Source organism: Macaca mulatta, chromosome 4 (genome assembly GCF_049350105.2).
Source record: "Macaca mulatta isolate MMU2019108-1 chromosome 4, T2T-MMU8v2.0, whole genome shotgun sequence".
Classification (NCBI taxonomy): domain Eukaryota; kingdom Metazoa; phylum Chordata; class Mammalia; order Primates; family Cercopithecidae; genus Macaca; species Macaca mulatta.
In genome coordinates this window covers 110578569-110604378 of record NC_133409.1, presented here as the reverse complement: position 1 = coordinate 110604378, position 25810 = coordinate 110578569, and the positions used below count along the sequence as shown (strand labels likewise).

Below are 25810 nucleotides of genomic sequence, written 5' to 3'. Positions count from 1 at the left end.
CCATGTGAGAGAGTGAGAAAGTGAGAGAGACTGAGAAAGGGCTGGCTAGCTATAAGCCGGGAGGAAAGCCATCATCCAGAAACGAATTGAATAGCACCTTGGTCTTGGACTTCTCAGCCTCCAGAATTGTGAGAATATAAATTTCTGTTATTTATGCCATCCAGTCTAATCTTTTGTGATGGCACCCCAAGCTGATCAATACACTCCAAAACAAGTAGTAGCAAAGCAAAGTTTTTCAAGAAAAGCCTACTTAAAAGAGTTCTCAATGAACATCTTAGGATTTAAAAGCAGATAACCTATTTATAATGTATTTTATGGTACTTTTCATTCATACATTCATTCATTATTTGTTCATTCAAACAATTCAGCAAATTAAATTCTTACCTTGTGTTGTTAAGATAGGCACTAAAAGAAAACAGAATTTGGGGACACATTACTAATATAGCTATAGCCCTATTTTTTAAAAATTAACTTTAAAATATCAATGTCCTATTTGAAAGCTAAACACCTACATGTGCGCTCGCTGCCAATCAGGTCATCACTTTCTGACTCATCAGGATAGATGGCAGTAATGGAAACTTCATAGACGGTGTTGGGATTCAGGTTTTCGAACATCAAAGTATTTTCATCTCCATTTAAGATGGTCTTGGAGAAAGAGGACAAAAACATATCCACGCAAAAATAAGTCTCCACTTACATCATACACACTCAATGTCAGTTTGTTTACATTATTTAGCCAGATGTTCCTCCTGCTCTGATGCATGTCATGAGCTCAAATGTCAATAAATGCTTATTGACAACAAAAGTAATACTTCTTTAAAGTAAGCTTCCTTACAAATTAAATGGGACATGAAAAACAAAGAGAAAGATAAAGAGAGTTAACTACCTCCATCTTATCTGAGCTTCCAAAAGGTGCCCAAGTTATTCTGTAGAGAGACACATCTGAAGCTCCATGATCCCAGGTCCCTCTGAAACCCTCTGATGTTACTTCAGTAATCCTTAGGTTTGTTGGGGCTGGCACGGGTCCTATCATGAGAAAAGGCAAGCAGACTAAGTTTTTGAATGTGAGCTACAAATGCAATTTAATATAATAAAACTTCCTTGTTTTATATTAATGGACATCTGAAAACTGATTGAATATATTGCTTAGAACCAAATATTTTACCAATTCCTAGAGCTCTGAAAACTGCAAGCATTCTGTGGATATAATACGTTATTAAGGATATTCTATTTAAATGATGATTTTTTTAAGATACCATTTAGTACCTTTCTCCAACTTTTTAAGAATCAAATCAACACCATGGACTCTTTTACACAGCAATACACAATACACAAAGCACAAACTCGGCCTACATATCAGAGTTAATGGACCTTCTCCAGTCTATCAATAACCCCAGAGACATACATAGACTCCAGGTTAAGAAGTCCTTCTTAACTAAGAATGTCATAAACTAGGTATGCTAACATATTATACATTAAAGATGATTCTCAAGGAAATAGTTATTCATTTATTGCTCATAATTTGTTGTTCTGATACCCAAAGGAAATAGTTTCATTTTTATTTTTAAAAACCACACATACCACCGCAGTTTATGAGAATGTCTGTCTAGCTGTAAACAACACTAAAGTATTGCACTCTGACAATTGATTAGAACATACATACATACTGCTACACATACAGTGAATTCCAATCTAGGAGTATTGTCACAGGAAAGGAACTCTGAGCATGTTACGATCCAGGTAACACACACACGTAGCTTCTTCCTATAGATCACCAACCTTAAACATGATATGAAACAGAACATGCTGACCCTGTTCAGACAACTGAACACCTGGAGACCCAAATGACTGCTGAAATCCCCTTTCACAGCCCCTCCATTGACCAGGTCCTCTGGCTGTTTTGCAGCACAAGCATTTTTTATGTCTGCCACCATTCCTGAGCTTTCATTGTCACTTATTTCTCTCTTTATTTGGTAATCAAAGCTAATTACACAAAACCCAGAGCCATTAAAAATTTGTTTTAATAATTACAATGAAAAGGCCCACTGAGATAAAGAGAGTGGTACTATTTCCACCAGCACAACTGCAAAACAAAGCAGCTATTAAGAATGTACTTTAAACGTATCTGAAAATTATTTGGAAATCTTAAGGTTTGAAAATATATATTAAAAATATTAATCTACTATACTAAATTACCTGTCTCACTAGCCTTTCTTCCTGACTTCCTTTTCTGTTCACTACACCTGTTATGTTATTTTTATGCAAAGCTGTCAGTCTACTGATGCATATGCATCAATTCTCAGCTCCAGCTATGACCCTTACCAGGTAAGAACTTAAGCCAAGAAAACAAATGAAATTGCTAAGAGATCTAAAATGGTAAGAAAATAGCAGAGTCAAAAAGGGAGAAGTAGATATGTCTGAAGTTAAGAAGCAGGTTATGGTCGGGCGCAGTGGCTCAAGCCTGTAATCCCAGCACTTTGGGAGGCTGAGGCAGGCAGATCACAAGGTCAGGAGATCGAGACCATCCTGGCTAACATGGTGAAACCCCATCTCTACTAAAAATACAAAAAATTAGCCGGGCAGGTGCGGTGGCGGGTGCCTGTAGTCCCAGCTACTCGGGAGGCTGAGGCAGGAGAATGTCGTGAACCTGGGAGGTGGAGCTCGCAGTGAGCCTAAATCAGGCCACTGCACTTCAGCCTGGGCAACAGAGTGAGACTCTGTCTCAAAAAAAAAAAAAAAAAAAAAAAAAGCAGGTTATAACATTTGACAAGATGCCCTAATTAGGTATAGGCAGCTAGGCACAAAAAAACATGCTATTGAGCCTTTAGTGAGGAATTTTCTGGAAAGGAGGAAAAGGTTCCAGACTATAGTATCAGTCTCATCAATAGATTACAGGATGTGGCTGGGCAAGTTGCTTAAATTCTCTAGACCTGTGCTGTCCACTATGGAAACCACTAGCCACATGTAGTTGGCTATTGAGCACTTAAAATGCGGCTAGTCTGAATTGAGATGTGCTCTAAGTGTAAAATACCCACTGGATTTTGAAGACCTGTTACAGAAAAAAGGTAAAATGCCTCGTTAATAATTATTGTACCATATAATTATAGCTAATGAAATCATAATGGATATATTTGGATCTACTGGGTTAAATAAAACATCATCAAAATTAATTTCATCCATCTATTTTTGCCTTATTTAATGTGGACACCAGAAAATTTAAAACTACATATACAGCTCCCATTATTTTTGTTTGGAACACTGCTGGCTCTAGGCCTTAATGTTTCTTTACTGCTATTTGCATTATGTAATGGGCTGAGCACTGGATTAAGTTATTATGTGCCAGGCACTGGAGATACAAAGTTGAGCAAAACGTCTCTTCCTTCATTAGGAGAGAGCAAGGGGGAAGTAGAATCCATAGCAAAAGACCAACAGGCAATAATGATTGCATTAAATACTATGGAGACACCACAAGAGGGAGAGGAACGGACATCTCCAGGAGCTGCAGGAAGCAGGGTCTGGGCAGGCTGCCTGTCTCCCCCCGCACTCCACTCACAGTGCAGTCACCCCTTCCTCTGAAATCTGACAGCACACAATCTCAGTGCCACCTGATCTTCTTTACATGATCTTATGTATTCTCGATTAATTTTTTTCTTATCTCCACAACTAAATCATGAACCAGTGAGGGCAAAGACGCTTATATTTTGTTACCCTTGATAACACTTCACGTATAGTAAGATACTCCAAAAAAATTTATAAATAAAGCATCTTTTCCAAAGCAAATGTGCAACATATGTCAAGAAAACTTGCCCACCCCACTACACATACATGCACACACATACACAGGTGCACATCAAGTAGTTGTAGTTCGAAGATAAATTAATGCCAGGGGCTGATGGAAAGTATCATAAAAGGAATGGATGCAAAGATAGAAGATGGGACACCTTGTTCCAAAGAAAATAAGTGAAAAACAATCTATGAATCCAAGTATTATTAAATGTCAGCAAAGGTAGTAGCATTAAGAAACAAAATGACCCAGTAAATTGAGTTACACATGCATGTAAAGTGTTATTTCCCATTATCAATGGAGCAGGAGCACAACTCACGGGTAGTTTCTTGAGCAGTCACTGGAGGAGACTCCCCCTCATCATGTACTGCAGAAACGCTGACTGTGTACAGGGTCTGTGAGAAGAGGTCTTTGAGGGAAGTGCTGGTCTCTGATCTGTCCACCTCTACCTATAACAGTAACAGAGCAGTGGAACTACTTTTACAAAGGGTTTACTTTTGATATCTCTCTGTTGTTTATTTACCTGTCAGCCTAAGAATATAAAATCTGTGATCAGAAAAGAGTAGTGTTTTCCAATTTACATGAGAATCCAGAAACTGGACACAGTTTAAGTATTTCCAAACTGGAAAAAAAAATGTATGTACTAGACCATACTGCACATGATTGTCTAGAAAATAATGACTGCCTATGTATTCAAACAACCTAACCATTTTTCCACCTGTTTCCCTTTATATCACTGCATTATTTGTTTCAGCAGTGGTCTCTTATGCACTGCATTATTTCATTTGCTATGTACAGAACCTTGTGAGATCCACTTGCCATTGTACCCCTTTTAAATGAAAATGCAGAATGAAATAAATGTGTGCACCTGTATAAAGTAGCTTTTGTATAATCCACATATGACCAGCAGAACCAGTAACTGAGTGCTTAGAGAAATGACTCCTATGTTCTAAAAATGCCTCTGAGATTCTGACATTAACACTCCCTCAAGCACACACAAGTTTTGCTGGTTCGTGAAGCCCTTCTAATTTGCGTAACTTTGAATCCAGTCATCATGGAACTCCCAAAAGAATACTCCCAAAAGGACACCCCTCTAACAATATACTCCTCCTTTCTGTGTGTCTCTGTGTATACTCCTCCCTTCTCTAGTGTCCTATCTTCCTGTTATCTGACAAATTCCTCCTCTTCATCGCTGCATCCTCTTGCTACCTCTTATTTTTAGAAACATTGTGACATTTTCTAGTAATTCTTAGAATAGGGAGCCATATAAGGAATCTGGATGAGGAGGAAATACCATTTAGATTTGATAACTTTGTATCTACCAAGGGATGATGTTTTTGAGATTAATATCACACAGCAAAACATTTCTGTTTTGACAAGACAGTCCAATATATTATTGATTTTCAAAAACTGCTTTATTAATATCACAAGTTTTCAACACTGTGCTAACAAAGTGACAAGTATTCAAAACATGCTATCATCCATACTTGATAAAGCTCTTTTTTAAAACCTACTAGGAAAACAAATATTGTCATATCTACTATCATCTTCAACCTACCTCTTTGACATCCTCTTCCGGTGTTTTGTATCGAACAATATATTTACGCACTTTTCCAGGCACAGGTTCCCAAAAGACATTCATAGTGCTGTGAGTCACATCTCTGAGTTTCAGATCCTGAGGTCTGGGTAAAGGCACTAGAGAGGCACGAGATATTAAATCCAGATGTGCTTCTCAACCACAAAGCTCTAAAGCATCCACATAAGCTTTCAAGAAGTTGTTTGGGAAAATTTAAAGGTGTTTGGCAAAATAACTGAAACAAATAGCTATGATGATAAAAGTACCATGATTCTATCAGATAGACTGAATTCTTCTTAAGAAGGTTTTCCAAAAATAGAATATATTTAATTTTCTGTTATCACAAGGTTATTATAAGAGTAATTATATGTTACTCTTCTTCCACACTATTTAAACAATCTCTTGCTGCTCAATCCCATAATAAATCATAATTCATCATAAATATACAGCTCATGTTTCTTTTTCAGATATTTAACTCAATTAAGACAGAAAACTAAATCAATAGAGTTATGCACCCTTAAGAATGTGACAGAAAAAAAAGTTACAGAGTGAAGAATGAAGATGAGCCAACATTAAGCATCCAATAGGCTTATATGAAAACCCAGACACCTAAATTGTTAGAAGAAAATCCAAATGATAAATGCTTACCAAATCTAACATAACTTTCCATTAAAAAAGGGGGAAGGAGAATAAGGAATGAGGAGATTTTCTCCGGTAATATGAGATGTATTTTGCTCTTTCCAGCTGCCCATTTGACTAGTTTAACTTGTAGAGACTCTTTCTGGCTCTCACTCTGACTCTACGTCTGTCTTCCTAACTCTCTAGCTCCACTTCCACATTTCTGCGCCTCCATCTCTTCAACGTTTTTGTCTTGTGCATCTCTCTCTGCCCTCCCTTCCACTACTGTTCCAATCCAGCACCACACCCAAGTTTGTGACCATATTTGTTTTTAATCTCACTGTGACTTTGGGTCTCCTCTCTCAGCACTTTCAGAACATGCGTCTATCCCTGGCTGACTCCCCATTCCTTCCGTCTGCCACTATCCCATTTTCACAAAACCACCAGCCCCAGACAGGATCTAACATATAAAGGAGGATTAATAAGTATTTGTTTGTTGTCAATTAATTTACAATGACCCATCCTGTAGAGGATCTTTCTCTTCTCTGCCCCATCATGCTCTGTTTCCTTAGTCCCTTTTTCCTCCTTGAAGTTCCTTCAAAACTCTTCATTTTCTCAGAAGTGTGGGCCAAGACTCATTAAATTTAAGCCAACTTATCTATCCCAGCATGTCAATCTCCCCAGGCATGAAGCAAAATACCAGCTGGGTAAGGCAAGAAGCCTAAGTGTAATCATTATCACTCTTCAAGAAAAAAGCACCTAAATGCTTAGTGAAACAAGACAGAAGTACACAAAAGGCTGACCAACACACACAAGAGAAACGCAAACCAGGAAGGAGTCCATATGGTCTATGCTGCATTGTATTATTTCATAATGGCATTCCCAACATCCAGCCCAGTGACTGGCATATAATAGGGGATCAATATGTCTTTGCATTGGGTAAATAGATTAATTCACTTAACGGAAACAGACTTATTCATATGTGCCATAGAGTTTCTACATCAACAAGAACTTGGAGCACCTTGATATTAAACCCGATGTCTTCCTCCAAAATAACACTCACTCAACATTCCCATTCTCATCAATGCTATATGTCATATTTCATGGATCTAGGACAACATCATTCATAAGATACACCATTGTCTTACATTGTACATCCTAACTGGCACCTAGCCAAGAGCAATAATAGTAAGATACCATTGATTGTAAAACACCTTAATTTCAGGCATGTTAAATGTGAAAAAAATACACATCCTAGAGTCAATTTGAGATGCCTCCATAAATCTAGAATTGAGATATTTATTCTCAAATTTGATTGCCAAAAGTAATAACTCTGTAACTTTATATATAAAGTATCAAATTATTGTTAGCATCACATGAAATAAATTCTAATGAACATTAGGTTCACAGCAATAAGAAGGGAAATAAAACTAGCAATAGCTTACAGGTGACTTCCCGAACAGTGACGGGTTCACTAGTGAGGTCGTGCAGGACAGCCTGGACTGTGACTGCATACTCCGTGTTGGGAACAAGGTCAGTCAGCTGCATGTCGTTCACTGTTGGCCCCAAACGCATCTGCACATGGATATGCACAGCAGAAATAAGATGTTCAAATCAAACTTTTCCATTTATCTTTGGGATAGTCAATTGAAGTCTATTTGTACTAGATTATAATACAGCTTGTATTTTTCATTTATAAGATTACATTTCCTTTTCCACGATGATTTTTTCTTTTTTTTTTCTTTTTTTTTCTTTTCTTTCTTTTTTTTTTTTTGAGACAAAGTCTCGCTCTGTCACCCAGGCTGGAGTGCAATGGCTCACTCTCAGCTCACTGCAACCTCCACCTCCCAGGTTCAAGCAATTCTCCTGTCTCAGCCTCCTGAGTAGCTGGGACTACAAGTGCATGCCACCACACCCAACTAATTTTTGTATTTTTAGCAGAGATGGTGTTTCACCATATTAGTCAGGCTAGTCTTGAATTCCTGACCTCAGGTGATCCGCCCACCTCAGCCTCCCAAAGTGCTGAGATTATAGGCATCAGTCACTGTGGTCAGTCCACGCCAATGTTTTCTAAAATGTGTTGCAGACCACAAACCTACTTTTCTATTTTTCCATTGTGTATGTAAAGTTATAAATGAGTTCATAAGTAACTGCAGTATAATAGGCACTATAAAGCTATAAAGTCTTGGGAAGACCCAATGTTAAAGAAACAAACATCTTTTACCTCTTTGGGTGTTGTTGGCTCTGTGTCCTTAACAGGTTTGTATGACAAGATGTAGCCAGTAGCTCCTCCCACAGGCTGCCACTGCACATGCATGGTGGTAGGGCCAACATCATAAATATTCAGGCTGACTACAGGCACTGGCACTTCCAAAACAGAAAAGCAGACCATCAGTCTAGTTCCTTTCATTCCACTTTCATTTTTAACCATTGTTTCCTACTCAATTATTGATATTTGTATATACTAGACAGTGGGTTACTGTGAGAAATCAACAAGAGTTAATATAATCCTTCCCATTGCCCCAAAAAAATCCAACTTGCATTGCTCATTGCACTTCATATTCAAGACTACATGTTACCACTATTTTATAGAGGAAAAATGTTAAAGTTCAGGCTTCAAATAACATTCCAGTGAGTCTATACAATAGATACCAACTTCCTGATACATTACTCTCTTTTTCTGGAACATCACTAAGTTGACTATTTCTATTCTTCAATCACAGAAATTTATATATATGTAATCAACACTATTTTTTATATTTCTTCAAAAAATAAGTTTAAAATAAGAACATTATACATTAATAACTGGAACACCAGAGATTTATAGGCTTCTTGAAGATATACCCATGAAGCAGAGAAAAAAGTTTACAGTCTCCCTATAACACCCATATTGCTTCCAATTATTTTTTATTCAAAGATTGAGTTCAAAGTTTTAAGAAATTATTATATTAATCCTGCCAGTTATAAAATCCATTATTTCTCACTTCCTATAGTCTAATATAAAGGGATATAAGAGAAGAGACAAGGATCTAAAACTTGAGCAGTACATAAAGTCATTTCTTGCTCTAGAGAGTGATGCTTACTCCTTCTTCTTAAAAATGGCTTTCCTTCTTCCCCCTAGAGCCCAACCAAGAAGCAAGAAGAAGGAAAGAATATTTATTCCAGAGTGGGGCTCCACAATGGCAGGAGCAGCCAGTAGGAGTAGAAAACCACTGAGCATTTTCTGGGCACCTGCACAAAGATGGCACTCAGTAAATATTTATAGAATGAATGCTGAATAAAGAAATTATTTGGAAGGTAGGCAAAAATGGGCCATCATGCTTTATGTTGGGAAAGAAAGCAATGAGAAACAATTTTCTAATCTGACTTACAGGTTTTTTCTGTGCCCTTCAGAGGCTCACTATATTCATCTTCTACCACAGAATACACATTGACAACATACTCAGTTTCAGGCTTCAGATCTTTCAGCACTGTGCTGGTTTCCATTCGACTCACATAAAACTAGGGGGGAAAATTAAACAGATCAACAACGTATGTATAATCAGTTCCCTTTTTCCTACAATACTTACAAAGTAGTTAACTTCAGTGAGCTTAGAAACTATGTTTTAATTAGGCCATTGTCTTTTGTATTTGGAAGCTATCAGATTACAATGAGATCTTGGACAATTCATATAATTTTTCTCCCAGCTGTTCTTTATTTGTAAAATTAATGGGTAAAAATAGATCATCTTTAATGTCCCTTGCCAACTCTCTGATTCTACTACAAATTCATAAATAAATCAAGCATCTTCTAATTAAATTTTAATGAAAAAAACATAGTGATATTCTACAGTTCTTAAAAACCGTAAGAATTTAAGCAAAGCTCTTTCCCTTTAATTAAAGCCAGATGGAAGTGCCTGTCTAGCAAAGTCAAGAATAGAAAGCACTATTCTTGACTCATTTCTGGCCCCTCTTCATCCCTCTTGCCCCTCACCTAACATTATTCTCAGAGCCCTAATGAGGAGGACCCAATCTCAACATAAGGAAGAAGCTGTAGGTGTTCCTACTCACTTCTTGACGTTTCCCTCCAGAAACTGGATAGTATTCCACCTTGTATCGATCCACACTGTCAGAAGGTGGTGTCCAGCTCACTCTAAAAGAACGATGGGTTCGCTCAGAAATAACTAAGTTAGAAGGTGCTTCCAAATCACCTACACATGGAAATAAAGGGTATACACTTTTCTCATTATTGTAGAAAGGTGACAATATTTGAAATTACATTGAAACAATATTACGCTCCATATTCTAAGCTTTCACATACTTCTTTTCACATACTAAGTAGCTACAATAAATCACCTGTAAGACCTCTATGCATAGGTAACTAAAAGGTTTTTTATCCTTAGAAGATTAAAACATGAGCTCGTTGTCTTTCCTTAAAACTGATCCTCCTGTTTCTTACAAACTTTACCAATTTACAGGTCACTGAGACTGAAGACCCGATATGGTCTGGCTGTGTCCCCACTTGAATCTCATCTTGAATTGTAGCTCCCATAAGTCCCAAGTGCTGTGGGAGGGACCCAGACGGAGATAATTGGATCATGGGGGTGGTTTCCCCCATACTGCTCTAGTGGTAGTGAATGTCCCACGAGATCTAATGCTTTTATAAGGGGTTTCCTCTTCCCCTTGGCTCTCATTCTCTCTCTTGCCTGCCACCATGTAAGACCTCCCATGTTCTTCTTCCATGATTGTGAGGCCTCCCCGGCCACATGGAATTAGGAGTCAATCAAACCTCTTTCCTTTATAAATTACCCAGTCTTGGGTACGTCTTTATTAGCAGCATGAGAACAGACTAATACGAGATCTCTGAATCACCTTTTGATAGTTCCTCCTCTCTCTACCCTTGTACATATAATCAGTAAATAAGAATTTAGGTCCTGACAATTTAGCTTCTCCATTGTCCCTATCACTATTGGCACCACACAACTTCCCTACCCTCATTATCATTTTGTTTCTATATACTCATGTCTTCTCTCCTTAACTAAAGGTTATGCTCTGTGAGGACAGAATTGATTTTTCATTCATTCTATTCTCTAACAGGATCTAGTTGTATAATAAAGGAAACTGACAACTGTATCACTGGAGAGAATGCAAACAAACACGTGTTTTTCAATCTGGGAATATCCTACCGCCTGTGATTGTACTCCCTGTGGGTGGACATAGGTGAAATGACTAATACATAACAGTATCTTGAATAAATGCTGATGAAAATAGAAATATTAAGCTCAGTATGTCTAACAGGAAAACAGCCCAAATAAAAATTAAAAGAGAAAAGGATTAATTCAATAACTCCATAAGCATAGCAAATCATTCTCATATAAACTCTTTCTACTTTTTGTGCAAGCCAAAACTGGGGAAAGCCTTTCCATTCTTAGTATCTTCACTTTTATTGTACTTGGGTAAGAGTCAAACCTACAAAATTATCAAGCAATTTTACTGTCTGGAAAACTAGAATGAATGCAACTATTACATAGTTCATTTAAAAAAAAAAAAAAAAAAAAGCAAAACAGATAAAGGATGTTTTCATCCCCACTCAAAGTTCTGTCCAATGGAATAAAACTACAACTCTCTCAGCTAATCAAGAGCCAGAAGCCTACAAATTCTGGCTGCCAGGCTGGTCTATTTCTCCAGGGAAAAGGTCAATCTGTTGTTCAAAATTCAAAAAAGAAAATCTGCAAAAGTTAGGAGAAAGAAACCCAAGAGGGAACATTCAAATAAACATACCCCTAGCATCCAGAGCAAGTGAACCATTTCTATCACTTTATTTCTTAAACTTTTTCCAACTTTTCCAAAACCAAATTAAATTAATGAAGGACAATTTTACCATAATCTACATGTACTTAAATAAAATTTTTCTTACATAATAAGAGCCATAATTTTTATCAGTAATTTTTTAAAAAAACCTTTAAATTTGGTGATTACCATGTTTTGTCCCATGATTTACACAGAGAGTAATCATTATGCATCATCCTTTGTTAGTATAAATCCAGCTCTATAATTTTATCTCAATATCCTAATTCCTTAGCTATATCTACTTTTTTTAAATACCCCTAAAAACGTCTTTAAACATTTGACCAAGACTAAGTAATTTTTCTCCAGATCTCAGTTTCTTCACTGGTAAAAAGAAGTTATATAATTTCTAAATGTCTAAACTGTAAAATTGTAGCTTCTCTTCATATTTAGGGATTATAAGTGTAAAGTTTCAAATCTGATCATCTATAATTGAGGCAAAGCAAATCAGATATAAAGACTGCTCTTTTATTCCTGCTCACATTAGGAAATCAAAAAAAGGTACCAAAACTGAGGAAACCAAGAGTCTGGGAACAACCATCTAATAGCAATGTAGCAACTAAATGGAGTGAAGATGCTTTACAAGACAACAGGTATATCCCAGAAAAGAAAGCATCTCTCTTTCCGTGTCTTCCTACCCCTTCCAATTTATATATATATGTTGTGTGGGGGAGGGTGCAAGTATGCGGGATATAAACTAAATATATCCTCAAATAAACTAGAAGTCATTGAGGTGCCATCACGAGAAACAAATCAGGAAAAAAAATCTGGGACTAAAGCAGTGATTCTCAACTGGGAACAGTTTTTTTCTGCAGCAGACATTTGGCAACAACTGAAGATCTTTATAGTTGCCACAATTTAGGGGATGCTACTGACATCCAACCTGCAGAGGCCCTTCACACTGCCAAACATTTTATAACGCACAAAATAGTTCCCTCCCCTTCACCCAAAAGAATAATTATTTGGCCCAAAATATCAGCAGTGCTGAGGGCAAGAAACTCTGGGCTAAACTTACCTGGACCTTTGACGCTGTTACACAAATTAATGGTGAGATCATCCACTATCCTGGAGAGTGACTCAAAATCTGCCACATTGTATGCATGGGTATCATCAGGATCAGTTGCAATCATCTTTAATTCGACTTCATCAGCATTTTTAATACCTTCAAAAACGGATATATACAAATTAAAAGCACTTCTCAGAAAAAAATTAATGGAACAAAGCAAATGATTTACGGCTTTCTTCATTCATGGCTTCTTTCGGTCAACTACGAAGGTTTAATAATTAGCTAACTAAAATATACATATTATTTTTCTCAGTAATAAAACAGAAACAAAGGATAATACAAACTGAAAGCTCTTTTAAATTGGCTTCTTCCAGATGCATGTAGCACCAATTTCCCACCAAAAAGTGTCTCTTCAGTGTCTTTTCTGGAATGTAAAATAATGGATATCAAAAATAAACATGGTTCTGTGGAAAACCAAGTAGGAGTTTTTCTGAATCCTATTAATAGCACATTTTTCTTCCTGATCTATTAATTTTCTTTTAAGAAACCATGTAGTTTTGGCCCAATATAAGGAGAAAAAAAATGAATTAACTTCCTGGAATATTATTTTGATAAATTATGTGATAGAAAAAAATGTTTTCATGCTTCAGATACAACTTTTAACTATGAAAAATACCCTCAGCACGTTTGTAACCCCAGGGGCATCACTGTCCTTTTTAGTGCATACCAATAGCAAACAGCTCCACTCCCTCATCCTTGAGTTTCTTTGAAGGTGCCTCAACATCATCTTGTGATTTTCCATCAGTAATGAGCACACCAATTTTTCGAGCTCGAGGTCTCATGCCAGCTTGGGTCCTGAAGCTCTGTTGGCGAATGAAATTCAAAGCCATGCCTAGTGGGATTTTTAAAAGAGAATCAGTCACATCACCATTCAGCCACAAACCTTGACCAGAAGCATAAGCTGAAAGAGACTCACCTGTGAGAGTATTGCCTCCTTTGTATGGTAAGTTTGCCACAGCTTGCAACAAGCTCTTCTTGTCTCTGTGAGCATTTAACTGCCACTCTGTTCTGGGATCCCCACTATACTGAGCAAGAGCTAAAATGACACCACTGGCATTAGTGCATGCGAAAGAGCAAGATAAAAATGTCTAAATGGCTCCAATGTTGTCAGAACCTACCAATTTGTACTCTTTTGGGGCCAATGTCAAAGACTTCCACAATACGAGAAATAAAGCTCCTCACGGTTCTAAAATTTGCCCGGCCGATGCTCCATGATCCATCCACCAGCAACACAATGTCTGCCTCAGCTCTGGTGAGACACTCCATCCCTGACATGGCAATCATGAGACAAGACAGTAAGAAGCAAATTGTTGGCAAGGGTACTTCCTTGTCACACCTCTGCCACTCCCTGGATCCTCAGTGTTGCCTGTCTCAGTACTATAGTCTAGCTCAGTGATGTGGAGTACGAGACTCTGAAAATACGTCCATCTGATTTATTAACCTCAATTAACAGTCTTAAGAATCAGCAGTTCCTCCAAAGATTATTTCAATGGCCAATCTTTCCTTTATCTTTGACTTGATTTCCTGCCCTCTTTCATAGAACCTGGAGACTTGAATTAAGCCATTGTTGAAAATTTGATGGGCTCACAAACTCAAAGGCTGAAATAAATAAATGGGAATGTATAGCTGTCTAACTATGAAGTACTAATAACTTTAGTAAAATGGTAATGTGGTCAAACCATTAGATGTTGCATTCTTCTGCAATATTTAATGGTCATAGCGGACAAGAATGAGATGGACTGATAAAACATGTAAACTAAAAAAAGGTTTTTGTGAGCCAAAAATTAGCTTTTCAAATAGCTAAGCTGTTAGGTAACTACCTCATGTATATGAAGGGTTAGACACATAACTTTTAAAATTATACCTTTTTGAAGTAAAGATATATTTTTTAAACCCTGATATATTATTATTTAGCTATTAATCATTTGAGTTTATGGTCTACTATGAATAAAAATCAGGTAAATATAGAAGGTGAAGTTTGCACATTTAAAGAATCAAGGAAGAAGGAAGATAATTTAGAAAAGTATGCAAACAAATATACAAATTGAGAGCTATAGAGACAAGCACAAACATTGATACAAAGGAAAAGCTTTGGAAAGAGAAAATAATCCCAACATCCTCAGTGTACAAGCTACAAAATAAAAATATAAGTCAGTTAATATCATCATAAGAGAAACAATAGAACATTAATGCAAAACAGCAAGAATTGACACTTGATTTTGTCCACATCCATTTTTTTACTGTTCTCCTTTCCAAAAGCTTGTATTACCACTATAAATTTTCCAATTTATTACAAGGGTAGCATTTGGTCTTTATATTACAAAAGAAATCATTGGAAAAAAATTAAATAATGCTCATCACACTATAAAATACAAATGTGTCACTCACATATTATATACTGTATCAGGATTAAGGATTCCCAAATACTATCCCAAGGAAATAGGCCCTTACAAGCCTGCTCCTGCTCTACCCAGATCTACTCTTTTTTAGCAATAGTGAAAAATATCAGAAGTAAACTCTGTCCACCACCTCCCTCTCTAAGAATGTTAAAAACTAGCTTTATGTTCATAAAGGCTGTAATTGCGGCAGGGACAGAAAATCTAAGGGGCTTATGTTACCATTTTGTTTCCCAAGTCATAGTTGCCCACCTATTTATGTAACCTAACACTGCTTACCCAGCCCAAATAAATCATTTCTGCAATGACTTTTACAAAAGAAAACTGCATCTTAGTCACTAAAAATAGAAAAAGGTACAATATCTACATTTAGTAAAAACTCATCTTTAAATAATAGAGCTTAATTATGTAATAATGCATAATTTTAAAATTGATATTTAAATGCATTAATAAATTTAATGTGTAATTTTAACTTATGCGTTATTACATAATTTTAAATTACTACATTAATAATTACATTACTCACATAATACATTAATAATTACACATAGTACTCTTTTAAAAATAGATTTATGTAATAATTTAAGTATGAAATAATGCAATGCTGATAAAAGAAGTATAAAAAAATACTGTCAAAAAGCATGCTTGACTGGATGTTTGAAGAAGTTTTTTTACTAAGTATGTAAATTATTGAAATAAATTTTAGTGTAAAATTTGTATCACTGTTTTCCATTGTATGATACCCTAACAGTTCACATTTGAAATAGTTTCCTAATGTTGTTTTCCTGGAGGAATGTAACTCAATTTCTTACCAGAAGATAAAATTGGCATTACAGTTGTGTCGGAAAGGGTTGTCATTTCTTGTCCAACAAGTGGTGAGCTTTCTCCTCCATCAAACATTCCAAAAACATTTACTTTATAGGTGGTACCAGCCCTAAAATGTTAAAGTATACAGCCTGTGAGAACCATAGGCTCAAGTGGTAGCACTTTTGTTTTGCTTTGTTAAAGACATTGATCTTGATTTCTAAGCTTTCACTATGAAGAGTTTATAGGGTACAACATTATAAAAGAAGAAAAATAATTTCCACCACTTTCTCACTTAGCTTACCCTGTGAGGGAGGTGTCAAGAGAAACTAGACAGCAAGCGTTCCAGAGAACACTAGGAATTCACAGCACTGGTTTCTGTCTTGCCTTTCTAGCAGATGCAGAGTCTCTACCCTGCCTTTCAGCATGTCAGGGAAGGGTCAGACTCTTCATTCTTACTGTTTCTAAGCAATGGGCTTTAAGAAAATAATTGAAGTGCTGTACCTTGCAAGGTAACATAAGACAATGCCTCACACAATGCCTGACACATAGGAAGCTCAATAAATTTTATCCTCCCTACTCCGGTAAAAGTAAATCACGAGCATTTTATATAGATTTCTATAGTCTTGAATGAATGATTGAAAAACAAACTTTCCAAAAGACTACACACAGTAGTTCATCCTTTTTACTGTAATGAATGTAGGGTGCTGTTCAAACTGAAACTTCCTTGTTTCTCACTGCACAGCCTGGAGCTGGACCTTTCACGAGCCCAGCCTTGCCCTCTCCTGCCAGCTGGCACCCACGAGGTCCTGCCTTCTTTCTCCTGTATGGCATACTGGAGGGGGATTCACACTCAAAATTTCAGCATGAGTCCCTCAAACCTTGCCAAAAGGTACAGCAACCCCCACACTTCCACATGGCTACAATTTCGGTGACATTGTGTAATAAGAATGTTAATTTTTTAAAAGCAGGGTGTTATTGAAAACCCCAATTCTGGTCACTTAATAACAAACAAAAATTATTAAACATTACAAAAAATCCTGCTCAGGCCTAAATTCTGTTGCTGACCCCTGAATCCTAACTTCAACTCCAACAGCACCAAGCATAAGAAAACAGCTTTAGCTGATTTTAAATACTTTGCTGGCAAACAGACATATAAGTGATATTTGTGTAAAGCCTACTAATTTACATAAGCTATTCAACCTTTTAAACAAATTAATTTCATCCTTTGAGACAAACCTAGTTAATTCCTACCTAAGTTCCTCCAAAACAACCGTGTTGTCATAGGGTCCAACCACTAACTCCCCCAGTCTTCTGTCATCCCCCGTAGGGTGGAATGTGACTTTATAACCCTTCACTTCTCCAGGGGCAGGCTCCCAAGTCACTCGGAAGCTTGACATGGTTGGGTCAGATGTTTTGAGGTTTCTGGGAGACTTAAATCGAGAAGCTGTAAAGACAAAAATATTTTTAAAATATTATCTATAAGACTAGGCTTTGGGGTTTCTTTTTTATTAGCCCCACAAAAATGCATATCCATAAAAAGGGTTTAAGTCTGGTACCACAAAAGAGCATGTTCCATAGAAGTCCTGATAACAGAATGCTAGCTAAGTAGAAGTGTAAATAATTCTCATAATTCAGATTAGATTTGCATGAGAACATTAACATGTAGAATCATTTAACCAGGAACTAGATTGGTAAAAATAACATGTTAATTAGACATTGTCTAATCATTATAATTTAACTTATTACAGAATCAGTTTTAAACATTTACAAATGAAGTGGACACACAAAGTCATCTTTTAAAACATTACCTTCTCTCCCCCTCAAAACGTAACTGTTATTTCGTACCTGTTGTTCCTGATCCTTGCCTAAGCTTTCCTTCTCCTGTCTTGTAAATCGGAAGAACTGTGATGTCATATGTGGTCTGTGGCTGAAGTCGCTTTAACACTGTTGAAGTGACTGTGGGGGGCACCTTAGCAACCATTTGCCTCCCTCCCCCATGGGGGCGATAGACAACACGGTAGTTGACGACTTTCCCTGGAGCTGGTTTCCACGTAACTCTCATTGTGCTTTCTGTTTCTTCATCTACTTTCAGAGTTTTGGAATCTTGAGATACTGTGAGATAAAAGGAAGATTCAACTGTATACCATGTTGAAAAAAAATGTATGTTCACCTCTTCATTTATGTGAAAAGAAACTCTCTGTGGCTTCTTAAATATGTACACTGTTCCATTGCTTAGCACTGTAACCTCTCATAAATTCATGATGGCGTGTGAGCCTAATCTCATTGAGAGCTCAGCAAGATGTTTTCGTTTTATCTAGCTAATACTAAAAAATGGAAGTTCATATTGCAGAGATTTCCTATTTGCCTTCTAGAGACTTTAGTAAAGAAAACATCCGTTTCCGGAGATAAGGTTTTAGAATTTTTATTATATTTCCATCTGTAAAGAATTTATCCAGTAATAATGCTGTGGAGAATACTAAAAATTATGAATTCAGAGTTGAACATTTTACTTGGACTTTTTCAGAAAAAGTTGCAATCCGTAAATGACTAGCCAGAGTGACTGTAGTTAACACCATTCTTATGATTGCCATGCACATCTCAGACTATGAGCACAAAAGAATAGGAAACTAACACTTCAAAATATCTCAGGGGCTCCAAAGATAAACTGGTATGTGCTGAATATTTCAGAAAGCACTATCTGTAAATAGTGTTTGCTTAATATGTAATCAATAATATGTAATTATTTATTAAATTCTCTTTTGCTAATATTTCACAATTATTAATAACTCTATATGAAATAAGTAATCAGCATCCACAAATAACCTACAACATCCTATTTTTATACATAATTAGAGTTCATAAGCAGGACCATTTTATTCAGTTCAATAATCAATGTTCAAAAGAACATAAACATGTTCTACAGTAAAAGATTAAGCTAAACAAAATTCAAAATCAGCAAAGAATCTTCCTGATTGTAAGAGAAAATTTCATGTTCAAGTGGTCAAGAGCCATTTGAAACAACTAAGAAGCCTGAAAAAAAAAAACTAAGAAAAATAAAACACAATAATTTTCAGACATGATATCAGTTGGCACAGGACACTCATCCCTAAGAGAGATAAGGAACAAAGGGGAATAGGTTCTGTGATTGCCCAGCTATTGCCTGGAATTTCCAGTCCCCAGTAAAAGAAAGGGGAATCCAGATGGAGCCTGGTGGCCTCCCTTAATTGTCAAGAAGTTGTTGCAAGTCTGGAGAGCCCAAAGCAACCGGAACTTGAAGAATAGAGTACTGTGAATGAGAGAGTGCCACAGAGAAAATACTTGAGTCTTCAACCTAGGATAATCAGTGCGTATGCGTGAGAAAACCACCCACAACTAGGGAAAAAACCACCCCAAAGGAGCCCAGGGAACAATTTCTTGAGCTCACACAGGGTTAGAATGTTCCCCCTACCCAGAAGAGAAAACCTCACAACTCTAGGGACATCATGTAGGGTATTTAGTAGGTGATTGTCTCAATAATGGGGCAAAATTAGTCCTAAACTGAAACAGTTTAAAAGCGAGTGTCAGATCAAACTATTTCCAAGTAACTTAACTGTATTCCAGAATAAAACTTAAGAATATTTATATGAACATAAAAACATCTAGCACCCAAGCAAATAAAATTCACAAAATCTGACATCTAATAAAAGTTACAAAGCACGTCAAAAAGGAAAAACTTATGACCTGTATCATGGATTGAAGGTCTCCCACCACTAAATTCACATGTTGAAGTCTTAACCTTCAATGTGATGACATTTAAACATGAGGCCTTTGTAGAGGCAATTTGGGTTCAATAAGGCCATCAGAGTGAGGCCTTAATCTGATCGGCTTGGTGACTTTATAAGAAAAAAACGAGACACCAGAGTTCTGTCTCTCTCTTTCCACATTCACAGCCTGAGAAAAGGCCATATGAGGACATAAAGAAAGGTAACCACCCACCAGGAAGAGAGCCCTCACCAGAAATCAAACCCTGCCAGACCTTAATCTTGAACTTTCCAGCCTCCAAAACTGTGAGAAAATAACTTTCTGTTGTTAAAGTCACTCAGTCAATAGTAATACCTTTTGTTATTGCAGTCCAAACTAAGACAACACATAATAAGAAGAAAAATCAATCAATAGAAACAGAACTAGAAACGACATATATTACAGAATTTAAAAGGACGTTAAAACAGTTATTATAACTATATTTCATATGTAATAATGGTAGAAGAAAGATTAAGCATTTTAACTAGAGATATAGAACATATAAAAAAGACTCAAACATTTCTAGAGATAAAAATAATATCTAAAATGAAAAACACACAAGATAATATTTACAGCAGATTAGAAAATATAAAAAATGATTAGTGAACTTGATGGCATGATAATAGAACATGAAACACAAGGAAAGAAAAACAATTTTTTAACGAACAGAGCATCAGTGAGCTGTGTGATAACTTCAAGCAGACTAATATATGTGTAGTTAATTGGAGTTCCTGAATAAAGTGGGGGTGTAATAAATAAAATATTTGAAAAACTAATGGGATGGACTTGTTCAAATTTTATAAAAACCATAAACTCACACATTCTAGAAGTTTAGTGAACCCCAAACACAAGAAACATAAAGAAACTATACCAAGACACATCATAATTAAATTGCTTAAAATCAGTAATAAAAATAAAATCTTTAAAGAAGCCATATTTTTTTAAAAACACATAATATGTATAGAGGACAAATATAAAAATGATAAAGTAGGTAAATTCAATATATGGTTATGATGCTTATGAATTATGCTTCTGAGAGATGAAAAAATATAATTTCAATCAAAATTATATTGGCTGCAATTTTTATTTTTAGATTTAAAGAAACTAAGAGAACTCTCAGCAAAGTCCATTATTTTCTGGAAATACTAAAATTTATTTAGATTAATCATCAATTCGCTGTTATTATTCTCCAGGTAAGTGAACTATTAAAAGGAAAAAAGTTTACATATATATAAAATATATATTATTATATAAAAATATATATGATATAAACATATATATATGTATTTCCAAACAAAAAAATCTAAAGACTTTACCTGGAGGTCTGAAAATAGTACAAGAAAGAATAGTATATAGAAAAATAATCTATTTGGATTATTATCATTACCAGTTGTCACAAATATCAAATAAGTTGATGGGTGTCTAACAGTTTTCTAGAAGTGGTTGTGCTACAGTACGTTTTCTCTGTGTCGCTCGCGCTGGGAGTTGGAGACTGGAGCTGTTCCTATTCGGCCATCTTGCTCCGCCCCCCTACAGTACGTTTTCTCATCTTTTGTTTCATCTCTTAAATTTTTACTCAGTGGAACAAGACATTGTCTCTCTTACAAAATTTTTAAACCAATTTCACACAACTCAGAATTTAGAAAAATAAAAAGTTAAATTTTATGAATATTGATTTAAAAAGAAACTTAAGTTTCAAAAAAATGGGATACCAAGCTTTAACATGTTTCAAAATTTAAACATATTAATAACAGCCAAAAGTGATATGTCATACCTTGATATGCCTTAATGACCTCACTTACATTCCTGCCTTTTAATTAACTCTTTAAAATGAAGAAACGGACATGAAATACAGTACAGCATATCTCATCCTAGTTTTAATAGTAAACTGGATTTTAGGGAGAAAAAAAAACAAACCCTTGTTGGTTTCCCATAACCAAAGAGTAAGAATTTTTACATCATTGATTGGATACCACACGCCATTAAATGCTGTTACACCCTCTCACATTGTAAGTTCTTTTCATGTGTTAGTAACTATCATGAGAAACTTTCAAACACCCACTGTACCACTGCTAAGCCAGCTGCCATAAATTAGAAGGGCACTAGAAAGTGTCCCTTCTGCTGGCTTTCTAACCCCAATTCATGATTTTCATTTATCAATGTATTCATTTCATTGTATCAACAGTCTGCATACCATGTCCCTGAGTTTCAGGTGAAAGCAATCTTAAAGACGTTCCCAGAATGCCCTCTTGGAAGCATATGCGAAACTCTAGGAGCGTAGGCTAGGAGTTCTGCTGAGTTATCCACACCTTAGGATTCCTCTACCACCTAAACAGCAGATCTCACTCAGATTTCTGAAAATACTTTCTAACAACAACAAAATGATGGTAGAACAAAGAAAAATCCATGACTTCTTTCTTATTTACTTAGACATTTCAGCAGTTTTCACATACAGTTGCCCTTTGGTATCCATGGGAGATTGGTTTCAGGATCTCCCATAGAAACTAAAATCCTCACATGCTCAAGTTCCTGATGTAAAATGGTGTAGTATTCACACAAACCTATGCACATCCTCCCTAATACAGTAAGTCCTCACCTAATGTTGTTAAATAATTTCTTGGAAACTGCAACTTTGTACAACTGACATAAGGAAACCAATTTTCCAGAGGTTAATTGATATAAACAAGAGTTAAGTTCCTACATCATATTTCTGATCACAAAAACATCACCAAACTTCTCAATAAAAAACACTGACGTATGTGTGAGCTCTATATACATTTCAGAAAGACAAATGAAAACCAGTAACATAATTATTCACCCATTTATTCCAGTTAAGGATCACAGTGGACACAGCCTGTCCAAGTAGCTCAGGGCAAAAGGGAGAACCCCATCCTAGGCACCCACACACACACACCCCCACACTCACTCAGACTGGGACCATGTGGATGTGCCAGTTCACCTAACGTGATGTGGGAGGTAACTAGAGTACCTGGAGGAAACCCACATAAACATGGAGAAGATGTGCAAACTCCACACAGATAGTGACCCACACCAGGAATCAATTCTTTTTTCTCATCAATGTTATGATATTATTCAAGACCCTGCTGAACTTCAAATCATCTCTAGATTACTTATAATACAATGTAAATGTCATATAATGATTATACTATATATTTATTAGCATTATTATTTATTGTTGTATTGTTATTTCTTAATGCTTTTTAAAAAATACTGTCTATCAGCAGTTGGTTACTTTTGCACATGTGGAACCTGAGAATATGGAAGGGCAACCGCGACCTAAAAATGAACACTTCATTCCTGCCAAGCCTGCTCCTTCTTCAAAAGAGGCTTCCCACAGCCAGTATCATACTGAATGGGCAAAAACTGGAAGCATTCCCTTTGAAAACCGGCACAAGGCAAGGATGTCCTCTCTCACCACTCCTATTCAACATAGTATTGGAAGTTTTGGCCAGGGTAATAAGGCAAGAGAAAGAAATAAAGGGTATTCAATTAGGAAAAGAGGAAGTCAAATTGTCTCTATTTGCAGATGACAAGATTATATATTTAGAAAAACCCATCGTCTCAGCCCAAAATCTCCTTAAGCCGATAAGCAACTTCAGCAGTCTCAGGATACAAAATCAATATGCAAAAATCACAAGCATTCCTCTATACCAATAACAGACAAACAGCCAAATCATGAGTGAACTCCCATTCATAATTGCTACAAAGAGAATAAAATACCTAGGAATACAACTTACAAGGGATGTGAAGGACCTCTTCAAGGAGAACTACAAACCACTGCTCAAGGAAATAAGAGAGAACACAAACAAATGGAAAAACATTCCATGCTTGTAGATAGGAAGAATAAATATTGTCAAAATGGCCATACTGCCCAAAGTAATTTATAGATTTAATTCTATCCTGATCAAGTTATCATTGACTTTCTTCACAAAATTAGAAAAAAACTTTAGATTTCATATGGAACCAAAAAAGAGCCCGTATAGCCAAGACAATCCTACTCACAAAGAACAAAGCTGGAGGCATCACACTACCTGAATTCAAACTATACTACAAGGCTACAGTAACAAAACCAGCAAAGTACTGGTACCACAAACTTAAAGTATAATAAATAGACCAATGGAACAGAACAGAGGCCTCAGAAATAACACCACACATCTATAACCATCTGATCTTTGACAAAATTGACAAAAACAAGAAATGGGGAAAGGATTCCCTATTTAATAAATGGTGTTGGGAAAACTGGCTACCCATATGCAGAAAGCTGAGACTGGATCCCTTCCTTACACCTTATACAAAAATTAACTCAAGATAGATTAAACACTTAAATGTAAGACCTAAAACCATAAAAACCCTAGAAGAAAACCTATGCAATATCATTTAGGACATAGGAATGGGCAAAGGCTTCATGACTAAAACACCAAAAGCAATGGCAACAAAAGCCAAAATTGACAAATGGGATCTAATTAAAGAGCTTCTGCACAGCAAAAGAAACTATCATCAGAGTGAACAGGCAACCTACAGAATGGGAAAAAATTTTTGCAATCTATCCATCTGACAAAGGGCTAATATCCAGAATCTACAAAGAACTTAAACAGATTTACAAGAAAAAACCAACAACCCCATCAAAAATTTGGCGAAGGATATGAATGGACACTTCTTAAAAGAAGACATTTATGCAGCCGATAAACATATGAAAAAAAGCTCTTCATCACTGGTCATTAGAGAAATACAAATCAAAATCACAATGAGATACTAGGTCACACCAGTTAGAATGGCAATCATTATAAAGCCAGGAAACAACAGATGCTGGAGAGGATGTGAAGAAGTAGGAATGCTTTTACACTGTTGGTAGGAGTGTAAATTAGTTCTACCAATGTGGAAGACAGTGTGGTAATTCCTCAAGGATCTAGAACTAGAAATACCATTTGACCCAGCAATTCCATTACTGGATATATACCCAAAGGATTATAAATCATTCTACTATAAATCCACATGCACACGTATGTTTATTGTGGCACTGTTCACAATAGCAAAGACTTGGAACCAACCCAAATGCCCATCAATGATAGACTGGATAAAGAAAATGTGGCACATATACATCATGGAATATTACATAGCCATAAAAAAGGATGTCCTTTGCAAGGACACGGATCATGCTGAAAACCATCATTCTCAGCAAACTAACGCAAGAACAGAAAACCAAACACCGTATGTTCTCACTCATAAGTGGGACTTGAACAATGAGAACACACGGACACAGGGAAGGGAACATTACACACCAGGGCCTGTAGTAGGGTAGGGAGTTAGGGGAGGGATAGCATTAGGAGAAATATCTAATGTAGGTGATGGGTTGATGGGTGCAACAAACCACCATGGCACATGTATACCTATGTAACAAACCTGCACGATCTGCGCGTGTACCCCAGAACTTAAAGTATAATTTAAAAAAAGTTAACTTGGGAAAAAAATAGGCCTTTCTGTTCATCAATGTTTAAATCAACCAATTAGCCAAGAAATATTGAAAATTTCTTAGATGCTCATCTTCTGAGATACAGAGGTTTATTTAGTTTCTGCCACCATATTTGCTTTCAGCGACAACACATCTCTTGTAGATATTTTAAATTCCAAACAATTATTTGAAGCCTCCAACTTTTTGGAAAAAGACAAAATGGAAGATAATTTTTGGAGAAAAAAAATCCCTCTAAATACATATACTTTTATAATTTCTCAGCCACATGAACTGTATCTTTACTCCTACAAATAAATTCAGCTCTATGTGTCATATGTGACCTAAGTTTACAATACAGCTTCTCTTTACAAGTGAATTTCCTCAAAAATAGAGAATGAATTTCTACCGCGTTCTTAAACTACATCAGCCAATATATTCCAGACACAAGATTTAATTTACTACCAATCATGTGAATATCTGAGAACTA

At 36.2% G+C, this 25810-nt stretch overlaps 1 protein-coding gene across 4 annotated transcripts in view; it reads right to left on the bottom strand.

Moving 5' to 3' along the window:
- COL12A1 (collagen type XII alpha 1 chain) overlaps window positions 1-25810 on the bottom strand; it is a 128618-nt gene that overhangs the window by 60190 nt on the left and 42618 nt on the right. For 2 of the 4 annotated variants that reach the window (XM_015136786.3, XM_015136785.3), the window contains exons 15-30: window positions 17919-18185; window positions 17325-17517; window positions 16079-16200; window positions 13989-14138; window positions 13787-13906; window positions 13538-13702; window positions 12820-12966; window positions 10029-10168; window positions 9350-9479; window positions 8203-8345; window positions 7424-7553; window positions 5343-5479; window positions 4104-4233; window positions 887-1026; window positions 513-645; window positions 385-405 (exon numbers count right to left, since the gene is read on the bottom strand). In XM_015136786.3, the coding sequence (XP_014992272.3) occupies window positions 385-405; window positions 513-645; window positions 887-1026; window positions 4104-4233; window positions 5343-5479; window positions 7424-7553; window positions 8203-8345; window positions 9350-9479; window positions 10029-10168; window positions 12820-12966; window positions 13538-13702; window positions 13787-13906; window positions 13989-14138; window positions 16079-16200; window positions 17325-17517; window positions 17919-18185 (2268 nt within the window). The remainder of the gene's footprint in view (window positions 1-384; window positions 406-512; window positions 646-886; window positions 1027-4103; window positions 4234-5342; window positions 5480-7423; window positions 7554-8202; window positions 8346-9349; window positions 9480-10028; window positions 10169-12819; window positions 12967-13537; window positions 13703-13786; window positions 13907-13988; window positions 14139-16078; window positions 16201-17324; window positions 17518-17918; window positions 18186-25810) is intronic. The other 2 variants (XM_015136789.3, XM_015136788.3) reach the window with 1 other exon arrangement.